This window comes from Pseudophryne corroboree, chromosome 7, assembly GCF_028390025.1.
Source record: "Pseudophryne corroboree isolate aPseCor3 chromosome 7, aPseCor3.hap2, whole genome shotgun sequence".
NCBI lineage: Eukaryota > Metazoa > Chordata > Amphibia > Anura > Myobatrachidae > Pseudophryne > Pseudophryne corroboree.
In genome coordinates, this window is record NC_086450.1 from 251135637 (window position 1) to 251161151 (window position 25515).

At 49.1% G+C, this 25515-nt stretch overlaps 1 protein-coding gene across 3 annotated transcripts in view; it reads left to right on the forward strand.

Moving 5' to 3' along the window:
- MOB4 (MOB family member 4, phocein) overlaps nucleotides 1-25515 on the forward strand; it is a 307243-nt gene that overhangs the window by 75945 nt on the left and 205783 nt on the right. For all 3 annotated transcript variants that reach the window (XM_063934094.1, XM_063934095.1, XM_063934096.1), the window contains exons 4-5: nucleotides 10991-11033; nucleotides 16808-16894. In XM_063934094.1, coding sequence (XP_063790164.1) covers nucleotides 10991-11033; nucleotides 16808-16894 — 130 coding nt within the window. The remainder of the gene's footprint in view (nucleotides 1-10990; nucleotides 11034-16807; nucleotides 16895-25515) is intronic.

Genomic DNA, 25515 nt, shown 5'->3' on the forward strand with positions numbered 1-25515 from the left:
ATTCCTTGTATCTCACACATTGCTATCCCTATATTCTGTACCCTGAGGGGGGCTAAGTGCATCAGGGTTTTCATATGATATAGTGTTTCTGCAGAAGGGTATACTGGGTTCCACAGGGATAACATCGGGGTGTAGAGTAGGATCTTGATCCAAGGCGTCAACAGGCTAAAAGTTTTGACTGTTCCCAAGATGCTCAGCGCTGCCTTCTCTATAACCCCGCCTCTGTGCACAGGAGCTCAGTTTGTAAGTTGGTGCCTGCAGTGCAGGACACGAACAGGGAGCAGCCCTGAAAAGAGCTTTTTAAAGAAGGTTTGAAGACTTCAAGGGCTGCAGCATACACACTCTTAGTGCTAGATGGCATTTTGAAAACTCATGCTGCAGCTCCATCACCTCCCCCGACGGCGCTGTATACTCCCACGCCCTGGTTGCTGGGTACTTACAGCGGAGGACTCTGGTCTTTCTCGTCAGGCACACACACTCACCGCAGCTCTCCGGGATCGCGTGGCCGCATTAAGGGAGATGGTAAGAGGGTCCCCCATGCGGAACCCGCTACAAATCGCGATCCGGCGTGGTTCTTAGGAGACGGGCTGCGCACGCTTGCGTGGACACTGTTGGTAAAGGACCCCACTAGACCACCAGGGCTACTATAATCTGTTTTTCTACGGCCCACAGTTCCCGGTGGTGAAGTCCAGCAAGGGAATAAGGCTCAGACCTGTAGCCCCTCCCCCAGCCCCAGGGTGCCGCTTAGAGTAAATGTTCCCGCCCTGGAGCTGCATCTCTCTCTCTCTCTCTCTCTCTCTCTCTCTCTCTCTCTCTCTCTCTCTCTCTCTCTCTCTCTCTCTCTCTCTCTCTCTCCCTCACTCCCTGTCAGCGTTTGGGCGCCATCACTACATGCTGAGCTGATTCTGGGACTGCATGGGCAAAGTCTCCTCTGTAAAGCCGCCTGCATTATCAGCGCTGTGCATTTTACAGGATACTTAAGTATTCTTCATGTCTTCCTGACCTATTAGAGGCTATCAGGGCGTTTCTTCAAATTAATGATGACTCAGAACCTGTTGTTGCCTCTAAGAAACCTTATAGATTCAAACGTCAGAAGGTTACCAAATTAGTTTTGCCTCATTCTGACCACTTAGTTGATATACGTCCGGAATCCTGGGAGAATCCAGGAAAGAAATTCACGCCTCACAAAAAGATGCTAGCTTGCTATCCCCTCTCTGCAGAGTTGAGTAAATATTGGGAAACGCCGCCGCCGGTGGACTCGCAAGTAACTCGGCTGGTGGTGTCCTCTGCTCTGCCTGTCACTACCGTCACCTCTCTGAAGGAAACAACGGATAAGCGTGTGGAGGGTTGCTTAAAGTCTATTTATACCCTAGCGGGAGCTGTGCATCGGCCCACCATTGCGGCTACTTGGGCTGCAGAAGTTATTGAAGCGTGGGCTCAGGAGATGGAAGCAGAGCTGCCGTCCAATTTTTCTGATAATGCTAGACAATGTCTTTCGTATATTGTCACCGCCTCTTATTACATTAAGCAGGCGGCTTCTGATGCCGGTGTTCTGGCGGCCAAGGCCTCTACTACGTCCATTCTGGCTCGCTGGATTCTCTGGTTGCGGTCCTGGTCTGTGGATCTGGAATCTAAGAAAACCCTGGAGGTGCAACCTTTTAAGAGAAACTTCCTTTTTGGTGAGGATCTCAACAAAATTGTTGCTGACTTAGCTTCCGCTAAGATGGCATGTCTACCTAGTACTGCTCCTTCGGTTCCGAAGGTTAAGAGTACTTCCTTTCGTTCCTTTCAACCTCCAGGTAAAGCAAAGGGTCCGGCGTACCCGAAACAGGCTCGCACTTCCAAAACCACTAAGCCCAAACATAAACGTGCCTGGGCTGCCTGTCATCCTGCTTCCAAATCAGACAAACCTACTCCATGACTGGGCGGGCCTCCCCCTGGGGGATCCCAGGGTGGGATGCCGACTTCTACGGTTTACCCAGGTATGGTTGAAGACCACTTTCGACGCCTGGGTAAGGGAAGTCGTCACTCACTGACACGCCATATCCTTCAAGAAACGTCCCCCTCATCAATTTTGCCTGACACACATCCCTTCGGATCAGGTGAAGGCAAAATCTCCTCATTTGGTGGTACAGTCCCTCCTGGACACAGGAGTGGTAGTGCCGGCGGTGCCTCTGGCTGTTCCTAGTTCCTAAACTGAATGGTTCCTCCCAGCCCATTCTCAACCTCAAGTCCTTAAACAAATTTGTTAGGGTCTCCAAGTTTCGTATGGAAACTCTTCGCTCTGTTGTTCTGGCTTTGGAACCTGGGGACTACATGGTCTCCCTGGACATACAGGATGCTTACCTTCATATTCCTATTGCCATGTCGCATCAGCAATACCTGCGATTTGCTATTGGCAACTTCCATTATCAATTCCGGGCCTTATCTTTTGGAGTGACCACGGCTCCGCGAGTCTTTACCAAGGTCATGGCGGTGATGACGTCCCTGCTCCGCCGTCAGGGTGTCGGGATCCTACCGTATCTGGACGACTTGCTGATCCTGGCGAATTCCCCAGAAGTTCTCGTCCGTCATCTGGATCTGACGGTCCAGTTTCTGCAAGCCCTCGGGTGGCTCATCAACTGGAAGAAATCTTCCCTGGTCCCTGCTCAGAGCATGGTGCACCCGGTGGACATTGTTGGACACTCACAACCAGTGGTTGTTCTTGTCTCAGGAGAAGGTCCTGAAACTTCAGGACAGGATTCAATGCTTCCTTTCTCGCCCGCGAGTGTCGATACACTCGGCGATGCAAGTACTAGGCCTCATAGTGTCAGGTTTCGACATGGTAGAGTACGCTCAATTTCATTCCCGCCCTCTGCAGAAGCTGATTCTTGCCAAGTGGGATGGCCTACCTCACCGGATCGGGTCTCGCATGATCTCCTTGTCTCCAGAGGTTCGTTTGTCTCTGGCTACAGGACCAACGATTGAGCAGGGGTCGTCCCTTCTGGATCTCCAACTGGGTCCTCCTGACAACGGATGCCAGTCTGAGGGGTTGGTGCGCGGTGTTCCAAGACTTACCGCGGCTGCGTTTGACGGCATGGCGGTTAAACACCGGATCCTAGCGGAAAAAGGCATTCCGGATGAAGTTATTCCTACGCTGATAAAGGCTAGGAAGGACGTGACAGCAAAGCATTATCACCGTATATGGCGAAAATATGTTGCTTGGTGTGAGGCCAGGACGGCCCCTACAGAGGAATTCCAGCTGGGTCGATTCCTGCACTTCCTACAGTCAGAGGTGACTATGGGCCTAAAATTGGGGTCCATAAAGGTCCAGATTTCGGCCCTATCCATTTTCTTTCAAAAAGAACTGGCTTCACTGCCTGAGGTTCAGACGTTTGTTAAGGGAGTGCTGCATATTCAGCCCCCTTTTGTGCCACCAGTGGCACCCTGGGATCTTAACGTTGTGTTGGATTTCCTATAATCCCACTGGTTTGAGCCACTTAAGACCGTGGAACTAAAGTATCTCACGTGGAAAGTGGTCATGCTGTTGGCCTTAGCATCGGCTAGGCGTGTGTCGGAATTGGCGGCTTTGTCATGTAAAAGCCCATATCTGATCTTCCATATGGACAGGGCAGAATTGAGGACTCGTCCCCAATTTCTCCCAAAGGTGGTATCATCGTTTCATTTGAACCAACCTATTGTGGTGCCTGCGGCTACTCAGGACTTGGAGGACTCCAAGTTGCTGGACGTAGTCAGGGCTTTGAAAATATATGGTTCCAGAACGGCTGGAGTCAGGAAGACTGACTCGCTGTTTATCCTGCATGCACCCAACAAGCTGGGTGCTCCTGCTTCAAAGCAAACTATTGCTCGCTGGATCTGTAGCACGATTCAGCTGGCTTATTCTGCGGCTGGATTGCCGCATCCAAAATCAGTAAAAGCCCATTCCACGAGGAAGGTGGGCTCTTCTTGGGCGGCTGCCTCGAGGGGTCTCGGCTTTACAGCTTTGCCGAGCGGCTACTTGGTCGGGTTCAAACACCTTTGCAAAGTTCTACAAGTTTGATACCCTGGCTGAGGAGGACCTTGTGTTTGCTCATTCGGTGCTGCAGAGTCATCCGCACTCTCCCGTCCGTTTGGGAGCTTTGGTATAATCCCCATGGTCCTTACGGAGTTCCCAGCATCCACTAGGACGTCAGAGAAAATAAGAATTTACTCACCGGTAATTCTATTTCTCGTAGTCCGTAGTGGATGCTGGGCGCCCGTCCCAAGTGCGGACTTTCTGCAATACGTGTATATAGTTATTGCTTAAATAAGGGTTATTGTTATGAGCCATCCGTTGAGTGAGGCTCAGTTGTTGTTCATACTGTTAACTGGGTAAGGTTATCACAAGTTGTACGGTGTGATTGGTGTGGCTGGTATGAGTCTTACCCTGGATTCCAAATATCCTTTCCTTGTAATGTCAGCTCTTCCGGACACAGTTTCCCTAACTGAGGTCTGGAGGAGGGGCATAGAGGGAGGAGCCAGTGCACACCAGATAGTACCTAATCTTTTCTTTAGAGTGCCCAGTCTCCTGCGGTGCCCGTCTATTCCCCATGGTCCTTACGGAGATCCCAGCATCCACTACGGACTACGAGAAATAGAATTACCGGTGAGTAAATTCTTATTTTATATATATATATATATATATATATATATATATATATATATATATATATATATATATATATATATATATATATATATATATATATATATATACATATACATACATATATACATACATATACATACATACATACATACATACATACATACATACATACATACATACATACATACACACACACACACACTACTGTTGAACTCTGCAAAATATATTAACAAGATTTCTGCTGCGGGGTACACTGGGCTCCACAAGGATTAACATCGGGATGTAGAGTAGGATCTTGATCTGAGGCACCAACAGGCTCAAAGCTTTTGGCTGTTCCCAAGATGCACAGCGCCGCCTCCTCTATAACCCCGCCTCCATGCCAGTGAGCTCAGTTTGTAAGTTGGTGCCTTGCAGTATGCAAGCACTTTACAGGTATGCTGCCTTAAGCAGCATTTTTCAGAGTTATTTTAAAGACCGGACAGAAGAATCTGTTTGAAGACTTCAAAGGCTGCTGCTGGCAAAGTCTTAGAGACTATCCAGCGTGCAGCTCCATCATCCCCAGCGGCGCTGTATACTGCCACGCTGGGGTTGACGGGTCACTGCAGCGGAGACGCAGGCTTCTTCCTAGCTGTGAGTCACACACGCTGCCGTTTCTCGGATTGCGGGGCCGCAGACAAGGGGGAGGTAAGGGGCTCCTGTGCCGCACTTTACCGCGATCCAGCGCGGCTGTGGGAGGCGGGCCACGTGAGCTGGCACTGAGTACTGGGCAGCTGCTCCACTAGCCACCTGGGTATTATTTTGGGCACAGGTCAGGGGGCTTTAGTACCAAATTCCCCCTTTGTGTGTTCTGCCCGCACACCCGGTGGGGATGCCAGCAGTGGAAGCAGGCCGAACCTGAGGCCCCTGCCCCCAGCCTCAGTGCGCCATTTCTACAATGTTCTTGCCCTGGAGCTGCTTCCTTCTCCTTCACTCCTGGTCAGCGGCCATTACAGATAGAGCCTTGCTGTTCCTGGGATTGCCTGGGCAAATCCTCCTCCTGTGGAACCGCCTGACTGCCAGTGCTGTGCTTCCTACAGGACACTTGAGTATTCTACCTGTCACTGGGACTGTGTTAGTTAAGAGAGAGTGCGTACATTCAGGGTTGTGTGGTACAAATACCCTGTGATATACATCCAGTGCTTACTGTGTTTGTTATATCTATAATTATCACATATAGCCATACTGAGTATTACTTTGTATTGCTAGTCCAGTGCAGTTTATGGTACATCATTTCTGCATGGTACACTTGTGACTATATATGTGTGTGTGCATGTAGCCGCTGTGTGGTTACCTTATTGCAGGGTATTTCACTCAGCGTGCTATTCCTATATTGCTACACCTGAGGGGGCCAAGTGTTTCAGGTTTTTCTATTTTTAATATAGGATTGTATCACAAGATATACGATCGGGGTATTTTTGCTTGTGATCTATAGTCACCATATATTCTATATCTATTGAACCTCCGGTCTGTGCCATCTGAGAGTTCTTGCTAGGTACTGTATAGTGCTGCTACACCTTGTACTGGGTTGCCCATTATTGTGCACATAGTTATGTCTGCTACACGTGGGGCCTCTCCCACACTGCGTGGTAGTGATACCGCTGACGCAATGGAGGATAATTTAGCAGCTGAGTGTCCAGGTTCAGGGGGTTCATTACCCCCCAGTAGGTCAGTAGCGCTTGGGGCATGACGGGATCCGCCTTGGGCTACATTCTCCACATTGCTAAGCACGCTTGTGACTAAATTGACCTGTGCCACTGCAGCAGTTTATGGTCCCTGCTGTGAACCCGCCATGGGCGGATCAGCTTTCCACTCAGCTACAGCATTTGAATCGATCTATGACTAAGTCTCACTCTCGCCCGCCTAAGTCTAAGTCGTTTTCTAAACGGGCCATTACCTCCTCCCAATCCACGGCTTTAACCGACACGTCCTTTGAGGAAGACGGTGCATATACTGACCCCGCTTACACTGACGCTGATATGTGAGATGGGGAAGGGAAGTCATCCGTGGATGTCCCGGATATAATTGAGGCGATTCGGCTCATTCTTCAAGTGTCTGATGATTCTGAGCCTGAAACTGTCTCCAAGAAACCAGATAGGTTTAAGCGTAAGAAGGTGGTTAAACAGGTTTTACCCTACTCTAAACACCTGGTTGACATACGTCAGGAATCCTGGGATAATCCGGGGACAAAGTTTACATCGAACAAGAGACTGTTGGCTCGCTATCCTCTCTCTGCGGAGGTGTGTAAAAATTGGGAAACCCCACCGCCTGTAGATTCGCATGTGGCGAGTATGCTGGTTTCTTCTGCTCTGCCGCCACTAACTACCGTCACCTCTCTGAAGGAACCGACTGAAAGACGTGTGGAGGGCTGTTTAAAAGCGATTTATATCCTAACGGTGGCTGTGCAAAGGCCAACAACTGCAGCGACTTGTGCTGCTGAAGCTGTTGAGGCGTGGGCTCAGGAACTCGAGGCGGAACTATCTTCCGACGTATCTGAGCATACTCGACAATGTCTCTCGTATATTACCACGGCTTCTCTGTACCTTAAGAAGGCGGCCTCTGATGCAGGGGTGCTCGCGGCCAAGGCTGCTACTGCATCCGTCTTGGCCAGACGTATCCTTTGGTTGAGATCCTGGTCGGATTTGGATTCCAAGAAAACCCTGGAGGTGCTTCCTTTCAAAGGAGACATTCTCTTTGTAGAAGACCTAAATAAGATTGTGGCTGATCTGGCTACGGCTAAAACAGCTTGCCTACCTAGTATGGCTCCTTCCGCACAGATGGCTAAAAGTACTTTCCCTCGGCCCTTTCGTCCTCCAGGTAAAGCAAAAGGTCAGGCGTACCCAAAGCAAGCTCGTGCTTCCAGACCAAACAAGCCCAGACCAAAGCGTGCCAACCAGATTCCAAAACTGACAAGCCTGCCACATGATGGCGCGGGCCTCCCTCTGGGGGATCCCAAGGTGGGGGGCCGACTTCTAGGTTTTGCCCAGGAATGCTTGAAGACCACTTCCGATGCCTGGGCGAGGGAAGTCGTCGCTCAAGGTTAGGCCATACCCTTCAAGATTCATCCCCCGCAGCGGTATTGCCTGACAGATGTGCCTCTGGATCCGGCAAAAGCAAACTCGTTGCACTCGGTGGTACATTCCCTCCTGGTCACAGGAGTGGTGGTACGGGTACCTGTGGCTCAGAGAGGCAAGGGGTACTATTCAACGCTGTTTCTAGTCAAGGGGTCAGGATCCTACTATCGTACTTGGACGATTTGTTGATCCTGGCAAATTCCCCAGAGCTTCTGTGTCATCTAAATCTGACGGTCCAGTGCATGGCAGCCCACGAGTGGCTGATCAACTGGAAGAAATCCTCCCTGGTCCCTGCTCGGAGCATTGCGCACCTGGGAGCGTTATTGGACACTCACAACCAACGGTTGTTCCTGTCTTAGGAGAAGGTCCTGAAGCTTCAGGACAGGATTCGATGCTTCCTGTCTCGTCCGCAAGTGTCGATTTATTCGGCAATGCAAGTGCTAGGTTCATGGTGTCGGCTTTCGACATGGTGGAGTATGCTCCGTTCCACTCTCGCCCTCTGCAGAAGTGAATTCTGACCAAGTGGGACGGCTTGCCTCACTGGATAAGATCTCTCCTGATCTCCTGATCTCCGGAGGTCTGCCTGTCACTGAGCTGGTGGCTGCAGGACCATCAATTGAGCAGGGGCCGTCCGTTCTGGATATCCAACTGGGTCCTCCTGACAGCGGATGCAAGTCTGAGAAGTTAGGGCCTGGTGTTGGAACAACACTCTCTTCAGGGTTGGTGGACCATGGAGGAGTCTCTCTACTCCCGATAAATATTCTGGAACTGCGAGCAGTGTTCAATGCGTTGACACTGGCCAAGCATCTCATACAGAACAGACCTGTTCAGGTGCAATCGGACAACGCCACCACTGTGGCGTACATAAATCATCAGGGCGGCACTCGAAGCCGCATGGCAATGAGGGAAGTATCAAGGATTCATCAGTGGGCAGAATGCCATCTGACGGCCATATCCGCAGTGTTCATTCCGGGCGTTCTGAACTGGGAGGCGGACTATCTCAGTCGTCAGGACGTGCACGCCGGAGAATGAAGCCTACATCAAGAGGTGTTTTCAACGTCTCGTGGACAAGTGGGGCCTCCCAGATGTGGACCTGATGGCATCTCGACACAATCACAAGGTTCCGGTCTTCGGAGCAAGGACAAGGGATCCTCAAGCAGCGTTCGTGAATGCTCTGTCAATCCCGTGGAACTTTCGGCTGCCGTACGTGTTCCCTCCGGTGTCACTCCTGCCCAGAATAATACGGAAGTTCAAGCAAGAAGGAGGAAACCTACTTCTGCTCGCTCCAACATGGCCCAAACTGCACTGGTTCTCCGATCTACAGGGCCTCTCGCTAGATTGTCCCCTTCTACTTCCACAACGTCCAGACCTCCTCGTTCAGGGCCCTTGTGTTTACCAAGATTCGGCCCATCTGGCTTTGACGGCATGGCTCTTGAGGGTTTTTCTGAGGCGGTCGTTCAAACTATGTTGAAGGCCCGTAAACCGGCTTCTGCTCGGATTTACCATAGCGTCTGGAATGCTTACTTTACTTGGTGTGCGTCTCACAATCATGACGTTTTTAAGTTTAGCACGGCCAAACTGTTGGCTTTCCTACAACAGGGCCTTGACTTAGGCCTGCGTCTGGCCTCCCTCAAGGTTCACATTTCTGCCTTATCGGTTTGGTTTCAGATAAAAATTGCTGCCCTTCCAGATGTTCATACATTTACTCAGGGCGTGTTGCGGATTCAGCCTCCTTATGTGCCTCCTGTGGCTCCTTGGGATCTGTCGGTGGTACTGGAGGCCTTGCAGGAGTCTCCATTTGAACCTCTTGTCTCTGCTGACTTTAAGTGGTTTTCCCTTTAAGGTGTTGTTTTTGCTAGCTATTGCGTCGGCTAGAAGGGTCTCGGACTTGGGTGCCTTATCCTGTAAGTCTCCCTATTTGATTTTTCACTGTGACCGGGTGGTACTTTGTACTCCATACCTACGTGAAGAGAACTTCCTCCGTTAGGAAATCAGATTATCTTTTTGTGTTTACGTTTTTCACAAACGTGGCTGGCCTGCTTCCAAGCAGACTCTGGCCAGATGGATTGGAATGGTGATTGCACATGCTTGTGTACAGGCTGATTGTCCAGCTCCTGCTACCATTAAGGCCCATTCTACTCTGTCGGTTGGACCTTCTTGGGCAGCCCACCGTGGTGTGACCCTTGAACAATTGTGCAAGGCGGCAACGTGGTCCTCGGGGAACACGTTTATAAGGTTCTATGCCTTCGATACCGCCGCTTCCCAGGAGGCTTCCTTTGGACACCGGGTTCTTGTGCCCGCTACACTGCGTCCCCCCCCATAAGGAACTGCTTTAGGACATCCCCAATGTTAATCCTTGTGGAGCCCAGTGTACCCCGCAGCAGAAAACGAGATTTATGGTAAGAACTTACCGTTGTTAAATCTCTTTCTGCGAAGTACACTGGGCTCCACAAGGCGCCCACCCTGACGCACTTAGCTTCTTTGGGTTGGTATTGGCATAGCCGCTGACACCCTCTCCTGCGGTGAGTGTGCGGTGTTATTGGCTATGAGCGGTTGTCGTCTCTGGTACTTGCTACTGCATTGGGCTGGATAACAAAACTGAGCTCACTGGCATGGAGGCAGGGTTATAGAGGAGGTGGCGCTGTGCATCTTGGGAACAGTCAAATGCTTTGAGCCTGTTGGTGCCTCGGATCAAGATCCTACTCTACACCCCGATGTTAATCCTTGTGGAGCCCAGTGTACCTCGCAGAAAGAGATTTAACAACGGTAAGTTCTTACCATAAATCTGTTTTTTGGAATAAATATGAAATACTTGCAAATATTGATGGAATTATGGATGATTATACTTTGTGCCTCTGAAATCATAGGTAGGGACGGCGCAAAGTATACCGGCACTGGAAACCCGACCGCCGGCATACCGACACTTTTTCTACCTCTTGGGGGTCCACGACCCCCCTGGTGGGAGAATACATCCGTGCCCGCAAGGGGCTTATTTGCACTCGCCACGCTGTCGGTATGCCGGTGGTCGGGATCCCGGCGGCGGTATGCTGGTCGCCGGGAGCCCGGCCGCCGGCATACCATACTACACCCGTAGGGACCATGTTGCTCTGATTAATAATATAGTAAAGTCCTTTTATATTTATAAGACGTATTGAACATGCCAATTAATATATTAACTTGAATAATTGTTTTATTTTGTATAAATAAAATACTGAATGTTATTCTTTTTCTATTTTCTGTTTTACCCTTTTAGGCAATTTTGTCTTGAGCTTAACGGTCTTGCTGTCAAACTGCAGGTAATCTGTTTACTTCCTCTAATAAATGTAGATAAAAAATAAAATATATTTCCCATGTTGCCAATAATATTTTGTTAATTGATCCATATTGTTAATGCTTAGTTTTGCTTTTGTGTTTAGACACTTTAACTGTATTTTCTCTAACGTCCTAAGTGGATGCTGGGACTCCGTAAGGACCATGGGAATAGCGGCTCCGCAGGAGACTGGGCACAACTATAAAGAAAGCTTTAGACTACTGGTGTGCACTGGCTCCTCCCACTATGACCCTCCTCCAGACTTCAGTTAGAATCTTGTGCCCGGCTGAGCTGGATGCACACTAGGGGCTCTCCTGAACTCCTACAAAGAAAGTATATTTCGTTTTTTTATTTTACAGTGAGATCTGCTGGCAACAGACTCACTGCAGCGAGGGACTAAGGGGAGAAGAAGCGACCCTACCTAACTGGTGGTAGTTTGGGCTTCTTAGGCTACTGGACACCATTAGCTCCAGAGGGATCGACCGCAGGACCCGACCTTGGTGTTCGTTCCCGGAGCCGCGCCGCCGGCCCCCTTACAGAGCCAGAAGCAAGAAGTGTTCCGGAAAATCGGCGGCAGAAGACTTCAGTCTTCAACAAGGTAGCGCACAGCACTGCAGCTGTGCGCCATTGCTCCTCATGCACACCTCACACTCCGGTCACTGATGGGTGCAGGGCGCTGGGGGGGGGCGCCCTGAGGGCAATATAAGACACCTTGGCTGGCAAATATACACCATATATAGTCCTAGAGGCTATATAGGTGTAAAAATACCCCTGCCAGAATTCCAGAAAAAGCGGGAGAAGTCCGCCGGAAAAGGGGCGGGGCCATCTCCCTCAGCACACTGGCACCATTTTTCCCTCACAGCTCCGCTGGAAGGAAGCTCCCTGGCTCTCCCCTGCAGTCTACAAGCCACAGAATGGTAAAAAAAGAGAGGGGGGGCACTAAATTTAGGCGCAGTACATATATATATAAAAAGCAGCTATAAGGGAAAACACTCATTTATAGTGGGATCCCTGTGTTATATAGCGCTCTGGTGTGTGCTGGCATACTCTCTCTCTGTCTCCCCAAAGGGCTTTGTCTCTGTCTCCCCAAAGAGCATTCCCTGTGTGTGTGTGTGTGGTGTGTTGGTACGGCTGTGTCGACATGTTTGATGAGGAGGCTTATGTGGAGGCGGAGCAGATGCCTATAAATGTGATGTCACCCCCTGCGGGGTCGACACCTGAGTGGATGGTGCTGTGGAAGGAATTACGCGACAGTGTCGACTCCTTGCATAAAAGGTTTGACGACATACCAAATGTGGGACAGCCGGCTTCTCAGCCTGTGCCTGCCCAGGCGTCTCAAAAGCCATCAGGGGCTCTAAAACGCCCGCTACCTCAGATGGCAGACACAGATGTCGACACGGATACTGACTCCAGTGTCGACGACGATGAGACTAATGTAACTTCCAGTAGGGCCACACGTTACATGATTGAGGCAATGAAAAATGTGTTGCACATTTCTGATGTTACCCCCGGTACCACAAAAAAGGGTATTATGTTTGGAGAGAAAAAACTACCAGTAGCTTTTCCTCCATCTGAGGAGTTAAATGAAGTGTGTGAAGAAGCGTGGGCTTCCCCTGATAAGAAACTGGTAATTTCTAAGAGGTTACTAATGGCGTACCCTTTCCCGCCAGAGGATAGGTCACGTTGGGAAACATCCCCTAGGGTGGATAAAGCGCTCACACGCTTGTCAAAGAAGGTGGCACTACCGTCTCCGGATATGGCCGCCCTGAAGGAAACTGCTGATAGAAAGCAGGAGGATATCCTGAAGTCTATATATACACACACAGGTGTTCTACTGAGACCAGCTATTGCTTCAGCATGGATGTGCAGTGCTGCAGCTGCGTGGTCAGATTCCCTGTCAGAAAATATTGATACCCTAGACAGGGACACTATATTGCTAACCGTAGAGCATGTTAAAGACGCACTTTTTTTTACATGAGGGATGCACAGAGGGATATTTGCCGGCTGGCATCTAAAATTAGTGCAATGTCCATTTCTGCCAGAAGAGGGTTATGGACTCGGCAGTGGACAGGAGATGCAGATTCCAAAAGACACATGGAAGTTCTGCCTTATAAGGGTGAGGAGTTGTTCGGGGATGGTCTCTCGGACCTCGTTTCCACAGCAACAGCTGGGATGTCTACATTTTTACCCCATGTTCCCTCACAGCCAAAGAAAGCACCGTATTATCAGGTACAGTCCTTTCGGCCCAATAGGGGCAAGCGGGTTAAGGGCGCGTCCTTTCTGCCCAGAGGCAAAGGTAGGGGGGAAAAAGCTGCAGCATACAGCCAGTTCCCAGGAGCAAAAGTCCTCCCCCACTTCCTCTAAGTCCACAGCATGACGCTGGGGCTCCACAGGCGGAGCCAGGTACGGTGGGGGCCCGTCTCAAATATTTCAGCAATCAGTGGGCTCGTTCACGGGTGGATCCCTGGATCTTTCAAGTAGTATCTCAGGGGTACAAGCTGGAATTCGAGACGTCTCCCCCCCGCCGTTTCCTCAAATCTGCCTTGCCAACCACTCCCTCAGGCAGGGAGGCAGTGTTACAGGCAATTCACAAGCTGTATTCACAACAGGTGATAGTAAAGGTGCCCCTACTTCAACAAGGACGGGGTTACTATTCCACAATGTTTGTGGTACCGAAACCGGACGGTTCGGTGAGACCCATTTTAAATTTGAAATCCTTGAACACATATATTAAAAAATTCAAGTTCAAGATGGAATCGCTCAGGGCGGTTATTGCAAGCCTGGACGAGGGGGATTACATGGTATCACTGGACATCAAGGATGCTTACCTGCATGTCCCCATTTACCATCCTCACCAGGAGTACCTCAGATTTGTGGTACAGGATTGTCATTACCAATTCCAGACGTTGCCGTTCGGTCTATCCACGGCTCCGAGGGTCTTTACCAAGGTAATTGCCGAAATGATGATACTCCTTCGAAAGAAGGGAGTTTTAATTATCCCGTACTTGGACGATCTCCTGATAAAGGCGAGGTCCAGGGAGCAGTTGTTGGTCGGGGTAGCACTATCTCGGGAGGTGCTACAACAACACGGCTGAATTCTAAATATTCCGAAGTCACAGCTGTTCCTGGGGATGGTTCTGGACACATGACAGAAAAAAGTGTTTCTCCTGGAGGAGAAGGCCAAGGAGCTGTCATCTCTAGTCAGAGGCCTCCTAAAACCAAAACAGGTGTCGGTGCATCACTGCACGCGGATCCTGTAAAGATGGTAGCTTCCTACGAAGCAATTCCATTCGGCAGGTTCCATGCAAGGACCTTTCAGTGGGACCTGTTGGACAAGTGGTCCGGATCGCATCTTCAGATGCATCGGCTGATAACCCTGTCTCCAAGGACAAGGGTGTCTCTGCTGTGTTGGCTGCAGCGTGCTCATCTTCAAGAGGGCCGCAGATTCAGCATACAGGACTGGGTCCTGGTGACCACGGATGCCAGCCTTCGAGGCTGGGGGGCAGTCACACAGGGAAGAAACTTCCAAGGACTATGGTCAAGTCAGGAGACTTCCCTGCACATAAATATTCTGGAACTAAGGGCCATTTACAATGCCCTAAGTCAGGCAAAACCCCTGCTTCAAAACCAGCCGGTTCTGATCCAGTCAGACAACATCACGGCGGTCGCCCATGTAAACCGACAGGGCGGCACGAGAAGCAGGACGGCGATGGCAGAAGCCACAAGGATTCTCCGATGGGCGGAAAATCACGTGTTAGCACTGTCAGCAGTGTTCATTCCGGGAGTGGACAACTGGGAAGCAGACTTCCTCAGCAGGCACTACCTCCACCCGGGAGAGTGGGGACTTCTTCCAGAAGTCTTCCAAATGATTGTAAACCGTTGGGAAAGGCCACAAGTGGACATGATGGCGTCCCGCCTCAACAAAAAGCTAGAAAAGTATTGCGCCTGGTCAAGAGACCCGCAGGCGATAGCTGTGGACGCTCTAGTGACACCGTGGGTGTACCGGTCGGCTTATGTGTTCCCTCCTCTTCCTCTCATACCAAAGGTACTGAGGATAATAAGGTGAAGAGGAGTAAGAACTAAACTCATTGTTCCGGATTGGCCAAGAAGAGCTTGGTACCCGGAACTTCAAGAAATGATCTCAGAGGACCCATGGCCTCTGCCGCTCAGACAGGACCTGCTGCAGCAGGGGCCCTGTCTGTTCCAAGACTTACCGCGGCTGCGTTTGACGGCATGGCGGTTGAACACCGGATCCTGAAGGAAAAGGGCATTCCGGAGGAAGTCATTCCTACGCTGATTAAAGCTAGGAAAGAAGTAACCGCAAACCATTATCACCGCATATGGCGAAAATATGTTGCGTGGTGCGAGGCCAGGAAGGCCCCAACGGAAGAATTTCAGCTGGGCCGTTTCCTGCACTTTCTACAGTCAGGGGTGACTATGGGCCTAAAATTGGGTTCCATTAAGGTCCAGATTTCGGCTCTATCGATTTTCTTCCAGAGAGAACTGGCTTCACTACCTGAAGTTCAAACTTTGTTAAGGGAGTGCTGCATATTCAGCCCCCTTTTGTGCCTCCAGTGGAACCTTGGGATCTCAACGTGGTGTTGGATTTCCTAAAGTCACATTGGTTTGAGCCACTTAAGACCGTGGAATTGAAATATCTCACGTGGAAAGTGGTCATGTTGTTGGCCTTGGCTTCGGCCAGGCGTGTATCAGAATTGGCGGCTTTGTCGTGTAAAATCCCTTATCTGATTTTCCATATGGATAGGGCAGAATTGAGGACTCGTCCCCAATTTCTCCCTAAGGTGGTATCGGCTTTTCATCTGAACCAACCTATCATGATGCCTGCGGCTACTAAAGACTTGGAGGCTTCTAAGTTATTGGACGTAGTCAGGGCCCTGAAAATTTATGTTTCCAGGACAGCTGGAGTCAGGAAGACTGACTCGCTATTTATCCTGTACGCGCCCAACAAGTTGGGTGCACCTGCTTCAAAGCAGACTATTGCTCGCTGGATCTGTAGTACGATTCAGCTTGCACATTCTGCGGCTGGACTGCCGCATCCTAAATCAGTGAAAGCCCATTCCACGAGGAGGGGTCTCGGCTCTACAACTTTGCCGAGCAGCTACTTGGTCGGGGTCAAACACGTTTGCTAAATTCTACAAGTTTGACACCCTGGCTGAGGAGGACCTAGAGTTTGCCCATTCGGTGCTGCAGAGTCATCCGCACTCTCCCGCCCGTTTGGGAGCTTTGGTATAATCCCCATGGTCCTTACGGAGTCCCAGCATCCACTTAGGACGTTAGAGAAAATAAGAATTTACTCACCGGTAATTCTATTTCTCGTAGTCCGTAGTGGATGCTGGGCGCCCATCCAAAGTGCGGATTGTCTGCAATACTTGTATATAGTTATTGTTTAACTAAAGGGTTATTGTTGAGCCATCTGTTGAGAGGCTCAGTTATCATACTGTTAACTGGGTATAGTATCACGAGTTATACGGTGTGATTGGTGTGGCTGGTATGAGTCTTACCCGGGATTCAAAATCCTTCCTTATTGTGTCAGCTCTTCCGGGCACAGTATCCTAACTGAAGTCTGGAGGAGGGTCATAGTGGGAGGAGCCAGTGCACACCAGTAGTCTAAAGCTTTCTTTATAGTTGTGCCCAGTCTCCTGCAGAGCCGCTATTCCCATGGTCCTTACGGAGTCCCAGCATCCACTACGGACTACGAGAAATAGAATTACCGGTGAGTAAATTCTTATTTTATTGCAGACTGAATGTCACCCTGATACTTGCACTCAGATGACTGCAACTGAACAATGGATATTTCTTTGTGCAGCTCATAAAACACCAAAGGAGGTGAGCCACTTTTGCTTAGGTTGCTCTTTCATTTTGCCTTCACTTGTTAAAGGGTTACATGAGGAACACATGCAACTTGTTTAAAAACAACTTTATTAGCTTTAATTCATCACCAAGTGAGTGAAGACCATATATAGAAAATTTAAATCTTCACAATTTAAGGTAAAATTATGAAGGTTGTTTTCAGTGGCACCTGCAGGAATCCTTCCCTCTCTTACAGCATGTAATGCTATTCCCCCCCTGACCAGCTCCTTTCTACACAGTGGACACATTTATGATGCTCTACATCACCTCAAAACCAGAGAATCCAAACATGGATGGCATACCCAGTTAGTACTGTTCACCGTACAAATAGCTGAAGCTTGTTTTTGTCTCCAGACTGCAACTTAACATGAGCAATCTAGCTTCAAAATAGAAAGGACAGGAAAGCCATTAACATTTTTATTTTTTTAGTATGTTTATATATTTTGTAATGGTGGTGACCAGTGGCGGCTCCAGAGGTGGGGCTGTAGCGTAGTCAAAATTTCAAATATGGGAGCCATGCCAACTATCGGTGACTGCAGGACAGCAGTGTTTGGGGTGGTAGTTGGTGTGGCTCCTCTATTTGAATTTTGAACTCCGCTGCAGCCCCACCACTGGAGCTCCCACAGGTTGTGACGCCACAGAATTTGTTTTGTGCCTAGTATCCTTGTATTGTTATTGTCTGGTACTCAGTGTTGCCTACCCCATGTCTGTTTTGCTGAAAAATGGCTCTATTTCAGTTCGTATAACATAACTGTTCAGTTAAACAGTGCCGTAGCAGTGTGGCGATCTGCACCAGGACATGCAATGTTATGGTGTCACAGTGAGGAAGTGGTCCAAACAGCGGCTCAATCTCCTGCAAGATGCCATTCCAGGTATCCTGCGACCCAAACACGAGTGCCAGTGGAGCAGCAGTGTTCTGCCCCCTAGGCCCTAGGTGACTACGGTGATCGCCCCTTTAGTTTTGTCTCTGCAGTTAAAACACACACAAATTGCCATTTTTGGAAATTGATGTTAAAGTGTAAACGAAAAGTGGGCCAGCATACAAATAACTGGGTCTGAACACAAGGCCTATAATAATAATCGACTACTAGATACTGAAGTGGAATGGAGAGTTGTCAGAAAGGCAACATTAACCAATTCATTGTATGAGCTACAGAAGCATAAGGCTATCTGCTGCAAACATGAAAATTCCTCCAGAATGCTCTCTGCTGCAAACAGGATGAAACGTCTCCAGTTTGCTCAGGAACATAGAAATAGGGCAGTAAATGATGGGAAACAAGTCATGTGGTCTGACTACTCACGTTTTCACTTATGCTATGTATGTAGGGTGAGGATATGGATATGGAGATAATTGCATGAAAATATGGCTCCTTCTTGCATCGTCATGACAGTTCAGGCTAGTTCAGGCTAGTGGAGGCAACTTTGGAGATGCAACTTGCATTTGGGCTAATATTTCCTACGATCCACACTGACAATACAGCCTTAATTCGTCTACACATGAATCCTACAGTACTAACTGAGAGCAAAAGTTGGACCAACAAATAACTAAAATAAATATATATATATATATATATATATATATATATAGATATGTGTATGTGTGTGTATATATATATATATGTATATATATTAATTTCTGCAGCGGGGTACACTGGTATTCCACAGGGAATAACATCGGGGTATAGAGTTGGATCTTGATCTGAGGCACAAACAGGCTAAAGCTTTGACTGTTCCCAGGATGCAATGCACCGCCTCATCTATATCCCCGCCTCCAGGCACTGGAGCTCAGTTTGTAAGTTGTTGTTTTCAGTGCAGGCAGCTAACAGGGAGGACTGCGCTGGGCAGCCCTAAAAAGAGCTCTTCTGAGTAGAAAGAAGACTTCAAGAGCCGCAGCATAGGCACTTGATGCTATATGTCATACTAACATATTGTGCTGCGGCTCCCTCACCTCCTCCAGCGGCGCTGTAAACTCCTGTGCCCTGGTTGCTGGGTACTTACAGCGGAGGCGCTCCGGTCTTCTCAGGCACACACACCGCCGCTGCTCTCCGGGATCACATGGCCGCAAGATAGGGAGGAGGTTAGAGGGTTCACCAGACGGGACCCGCTGAAATCGCGATCCGGGAAGCAGTCTCCGGAGATGGACCGCGCCGCTAGCATGGACACTGTGGCCGTGCAGGGACCCCACTATATCCACCAGGGCAGGGAGCACAGGTCGGAATTAATAAAATCTGTATCATAGTCTCCATAGTACCCGGTGGGGAAGTCCAGCAGAGGGGTTAAGGCGCTGACCTGTAGCCCCTCCCCAAGCCGCCATCTGCAGTAGATGTTCCCCGCCCTGGAGCTGCATCTCTCTTTCTCCCTCACTCCCTGTCAGCGTTTGGGCGCCATTACACAGAGCTGTGTTGATCCTGGGACTGCTGGGCACGGTCCTCTGTAAAGCCGTCTGCCTCATCAGCGCTGTGCATTTACAGGACACTTAAGTATTCTACATGTCGTTTAGACAGTGTTAGTTAAGAACAAGTGCATAACTACAGGAATATTTAGTACAAGTATTCTGTGATAAACATCCAGTGTTTACTGTGCATTGTCATATCTGTATACATACATAGTTTTATGCAGTTTTATTGTTTTGTGTAATAATTTCTGCATTGTACATGTGACTGTGTGCCTATAGCTGCTGTGTAGTTCCTATTCCGTGTATCTCACACATATTGCTATCCCTATATTCTGTACCCTGAAGGGGGCTAAGTGCATCAGGGTCCCATATATAGTTCAACAGGATATACAATTTTGTATTTTTCTCTGTGTATTTCAGTCACCATATACCACTTAAATCCTCTGTTTGTGCTCTGCATTTGCAGTCACACTCCACAAGGGTTTTTCGTCAGGTACTGTGTCTGGCTATATTGTATTGTTACGCCCTAAGGCTAAGTTTTCAAATAATGTCTGCTACACAGGGCGGGAGATCCGTGGCTGATCCTGCGTCATGCAGTGCTGATGCCGCGTATTTATCTGAGGAAAATATTCCAGCTGGGGGTTCTGTACCCCTTGGTCACCCTGCAGCACCTGTGGCACACCAAAACCCACCTTGGGCTGCCTTTTCTAATTTACTGACTACACTAGTAATGAGACTTACGCCCCCTGTGGGACCTCCTGTGCTATTACAATCACATATTGTCCCTGTCATATATCCGCCATAGGCGGATGCTCTGTCAATTCAGTTGCAGCAATTAAATCAGTCTTTGGTTAAACAGAAGCCTAACCCTCGCCCGCCTAGGACCAAAGGGCCATCTAAGCGGGCCATTTCTTCCTCACAATTCACTCATGTTTCGGATACTTAATCCGATGAAGATGGGGTACATACTGATCCATCAGACACTGATGCAGATGCTTCTGATGGGGAATCTAAAACACAGGTTGATGTTCCTGACCTACTGGAGGCTATCAAGCTGATTCTTCAGATTGATGACGAAACTGAACCTCCAGATACATCTAAGAAACCTGTTAAGTTTAAACGTCAGAAGGTTACTAAATTAGTCTTGCCACATTCTGACCATTTAGTTGACATTCGTCAGGAATCCTGGGAGTCTCCAGGAAAGAAATTCTCCCTGTCTAAAAAGATGCTAGCTCGTTATCCCCTCTCTGCAGAGTTGAGTAAAAATTGGGAAACACCACCACCGGTGGACTCGCATGTAGCTAGTCTTGTGGTGTCTTCTGCTCTGCCTGTCACTACCGTCACCTCTCTGAAGGAACCGACGGATAAGCGTGTGGAGGGTTGCTTGAAGTCTATTTACATCCTTGCAGGTGCCGTACATAGACCCACTACAGCAGCTTCTTGGGCTGCAAAGGGTATTGAAGTCTGGGTTCAAGCAATTGAGGCAGAGCTACCTCTGAATTTTTCTGATAATGCCAGACAGTGTCTCTCATATATTACCACAGCCTCTCATTATATTCAGGAGGCAGCCTCTGATGCCAGTTTTCTGGCGGCCAACGCGTCTACTACGTCCATTCTGGCTACGGAATTCTGTGGTTGCGGTCCTGGTCGGTGGACCTGCACTCTAAAAAGACCTTGTAAGTAATCCCTTTTAAGGGAGACATACTATTTGGAGAAGATCTGAACAAGATTGTTGCTGAGACTGCATGTCTGCCAAGTACTAATCCTTCGGCTCCGAAGGCTAAGAATACCACCTTTCGTTTCTTTCGAGCTCCAAGTAAAGCAAAGGGTCAGGCGTACCCGAAACAGGCTCCCACTTCCAAATCCACTAAGCCCAAACCTAAACATTCTTGGGCTGCCCGTCCGCTTCCAAACCAGACAAGCCTGCTGCATGACGGGGCGGGCCTCCCCCTGGGGGACCCCAGGGTGGGAGGCCGACTTCTGCGGTTCGCCCAGGTGTGGTTAAAGACCACTTCGGACGCCTGGGTGCGGGAAGTCATTATTCACGGACAACCATCGCTTTCAAGACACGTCCCCCTCACCACTTTTGTTCGACAGTTATCCCTTTGGATCTGTTAAAAGCAAAAACTCTTCATTTGGTGGTACAATCCCTCCTGAACACATGATAGTGTCGGTGCCTCTGTCCCAGAAAGGCAGAGGGTACTATTTAACGATGTTCCTAGTTCCGAAGCCGAATGGATCCTCCCGGCCTATTCTCAACCTCAAGTCTTTGAACACATTTGTGAAGGTGTCCAAATTCCGTATGGAAACTCTTCGCTCTATTGTTCTGGCTTTGGAGCCTAAGGACTATATGGTATCCCTAAACAGGATGCTTACCTACACTTACCTATTGCCATGTCGCATCAGCGGTATCTGCGGTTTGCTATTTGCAACCTACATTTTCAATTCCAAGCCTTGCCTTTTACACTGACCACAGCTCTTCAGATCTTCACCAAGGTCATGGCAGTCATGACGGCCGTTCTCCGTCGTCAAGGTATCAGGATCCTGCCGTATCTGGACGACTTGCTGATTCTGGCAAATTACTCAGAGGTTCTCATCCGTCATCTAGAACTGACGGTCCAATGCCTACAAGCCCACGGATGGCTCATCAGTTGGAAGAAATCCTTGCTGGTACCTGCTCAGAACATGGTGCATTTAGGGGCATTCCTGGACACACACATACAACATTTGTTTTTGTCTCCAGAGAAGGTCCTGAAACTCCGGGACAGGATAAGATGCGTCCTCTCTCGCCCAAGAGTTTTGATACACTCGGCGATGCAAGTAATAGGCCTCATGGTGTTGACTTTCGACATGGTAGAGTACGCTAAATTTCATTCCCATCCTTTGCAGAGGTTAATCCTTTCCAGGTGGGACAGCCTGCCTCACCAGATCAGATATCACATGATCTCCTTGACTCCGGAGGTTCGTCTGTCACTGAGCTGGTGGCTACAGTACCAACGATTGAGCAGAGGTCGTCCCTTCTGGACCTCCAACTGGGTCCTCCTAACGACGGATGCCAGTCTGCGGGGTTGGGGTACGGTGTTGGAGCAACACTCTCTCCAGAGTCGTGTACTAGGGAGGAATCTTCCCCCGACAAATATTCTGGAGTTGCGGGCAGTGTTCAATGCTCTGAAGCGTGCCCTGCCTTTGGTGCAGAACAGGCCTGTTCAACTACAGTCAGACAACGCCACCACGGTGGCGTACATAAATCATCAAGGCGGCACTCGAAGCCGCATGGCGATGTTGGAAGTGTCAAAGATTCTTCAATGGGTGGAATGCCATCTGCCAGCCATATTGGCAGTGTTCATTCCGGGGGTCCTCAACTGGGAAGCGGACTTCCTCAGTCGTCAGGACGTACACGCCGGAGAGTGGAGTTTTCATCCGGAAGTCTTTCAACTCCTAGTAGACGAGTGGGGCCTACCAGATGTAGACATGATGGCATCTCGACACAATCACAAGGTTCCGGTCTTCAGGGCAAGGACAAGGGATTTTCAAGCAGCGTTCGTGGATACACTGGTAATTCCATGGAACTTTCGGCTGCCGTACGTGTTCCCTCCGGTGTCACTCCTGCCCAGGTAATGAGGAAGTTCAAGCAAGAAGGAGGAATATTACTACTAATCGCTCCAGCGTGACCCAGACCTGCAGGGTCTCTCAATGGAGCGTCCTATTCTACTTCCGTAACACCAAGACCACCTCGTTCAGAGCCCTTGTGTCTACCAGGATCTGGCCCAACTGGCTTTGACGGGACGTGGCTCTTGAAGCTTCACTCCTGAGGGCCAAAGGATTTTCTGAGGCAGTCGTTTAAACTATGTTGAAAGCCCGTAATCCGGCTTCGGCTCGGATTTATTATAGGGTCTGGAGTTCTTACTTCACCTGGTATGCGGCTAAGAATTATGATGCATACAAGTTCAGTACTGCCAAACTTTTGGCTTTTTTGCAACAGGGCCTGGACTTAGGCCTTCGTCTGGCCTCCCTCAAGGTTCATACACTGCTCAAAAAAATAAAGGGAACACTTAAATAACACATCCTGGATGGGAGGGGGCACACTAATATACACAGTATACTGGTGGGGAGGGGGCACACTAATATATATACTGGAGGGGAGGGGGCATACTAGTGTATATATATATATATATATACTGGTTAGGAGGGGAGAAGGTACACTAATATATATACTGGAGGGGAGGAGGCATCCTAATATATACAGTATACCGAGGGGAGGGGGCACACTAATATATATGCTGGAGGAGAGGGAGCACAGTAATATATATTCTGGTTAGGTAGGGGGGAGGTACACTAATATATATATACTGGAGGGGAGGGAGCGCACTAATATATACAGTATACTGGAGGGGCTGGGGCACACTAATATATATACTGGAGGATAGGGGGCATACTAATATATATACTGGTTAGGAGGGCAGAAGGTACACTAATATATATACTGGAGGTGAGGGGGCGCACACTAATATATATACTGGAGGGGAGGGGGCACACTAATATATATACTGGAGGGGAGGGGGCACACTAATATATATACTGGAGGGGAGGGGGCACACTAATATATATACTGGAGGGGAGGGGGCACACTAATATATATACTGGAGGGGAGGGGGCACACTAATATATATACTGGAGGGGAGGGGGCGCACACTAATATATATACTGGAGGGGAGGGGGCACACTAATATATATACTGGAGGGGAGGGGGCACACTAATATATATACTGGAGGGGAGGGGGCACACTAATATATATACTGGTTAGGAGGGGTGCAGGTACACTAATATATATACTGGAGGGGAGGGGGCACATTAATATATTCAGTATTCTGGAGGGGAGGGGGCACACTAATATATATACTGGAGGGGAGGGGGCCCACTAATATATACAGTATACTGGAGGGGAGGGGGCCCACTAATATACGCTGCTCAAAAAAATAAAGGGAACACTTAAACAACACATCCTAGATCTGAATGAATGAAATATTCTTATTAAATACTTTGTTCTTTACATAGTTGAATGTGCTGACAACAAAATCACACAAAAATTATCAATGGAAATCAAATTATTAACCCATGGAGGTCTGGATGTGGAGTCACACTCAAAATTAAAGTGGAAAAACACACTACAGGCTGATCCAACTTTGATGTAATGTCCTTAAAACAAGTCAAAATGAGGCTCAGTAGTGTGTGTGGCCTCCGCGTGCCTGTATGACCTCCCTACAACCCACACAAGTGGCTCAGGTAGTGCAGCTCATCCAGGATGGCACATCAATGCGAGCTGTGGCAAGAAGGTTTGCTGTGTCTGTCAGCGTAGTGTCCAGAGCATGGAGGCGCTACCAGGAGACAGGCCAGTACATCAGGAGACGTGGGGAGGCCGTAGGAGGGCAACAACCCAGTAGCTGGACCGCTACCTCCGCCTTTGTGCAAGGAGGAACAGGAGGAGCACTGCCAGAGCCCTGCATAATGACCTCCAGCAAGCCACAAATGTGCATGTGTCTACTCAAACGATCAGAAACAGACTACATGAGGGTGGTATGAGGGCCCGACGTCCACAGGTGGGGGCAACACCGTGCAGGACGTTTGGCATTTGCCAGAAAACACCAAAATTGGCAAATTCGCCACTGGCGCCCTGTTCTCTTCACAGATGAAAGCAGGTTCTCACTGAGCACATGTGACAGACGTAACAGAGTCTGGAGATGCCAAGGAGAACGTTCTGCTGCCTGCAACATCCTCCAGCATGACCGGTTTGGCAGTGGGTCAGTAATGGTGTGGGGTGGCATTTCTTTGGGGGGCCGCACAGCCCTCCATGTGCTCGCCAGAGGTAGCCTGACTGCCATTAGGTACCGAGATGAGATTCTCAGACCCCTTGTGAGACCATATGCTGGTGCGGTTGGCCCTGGGTTCCTCCTAATGCAAGACAATGTTAGACCTCATGTTGCTGGAGTGTGTCAGCAACATGATTGATGTGTCCAGAATTAATGTGTCCAGAATTAAAGGGATGAGGTGGCAACTCTAGGTCTATCCAGAACCATCAGTCATGCTGTTGGAACTAAAGGGCCTAATTCCCACCCCACCCAAATCTAACTCTCTGCACGATATATACGAACCCCCCCCCCCCCTGCAGTTCACATGGTTTTGTCCATCTGCTAACAAATTTGC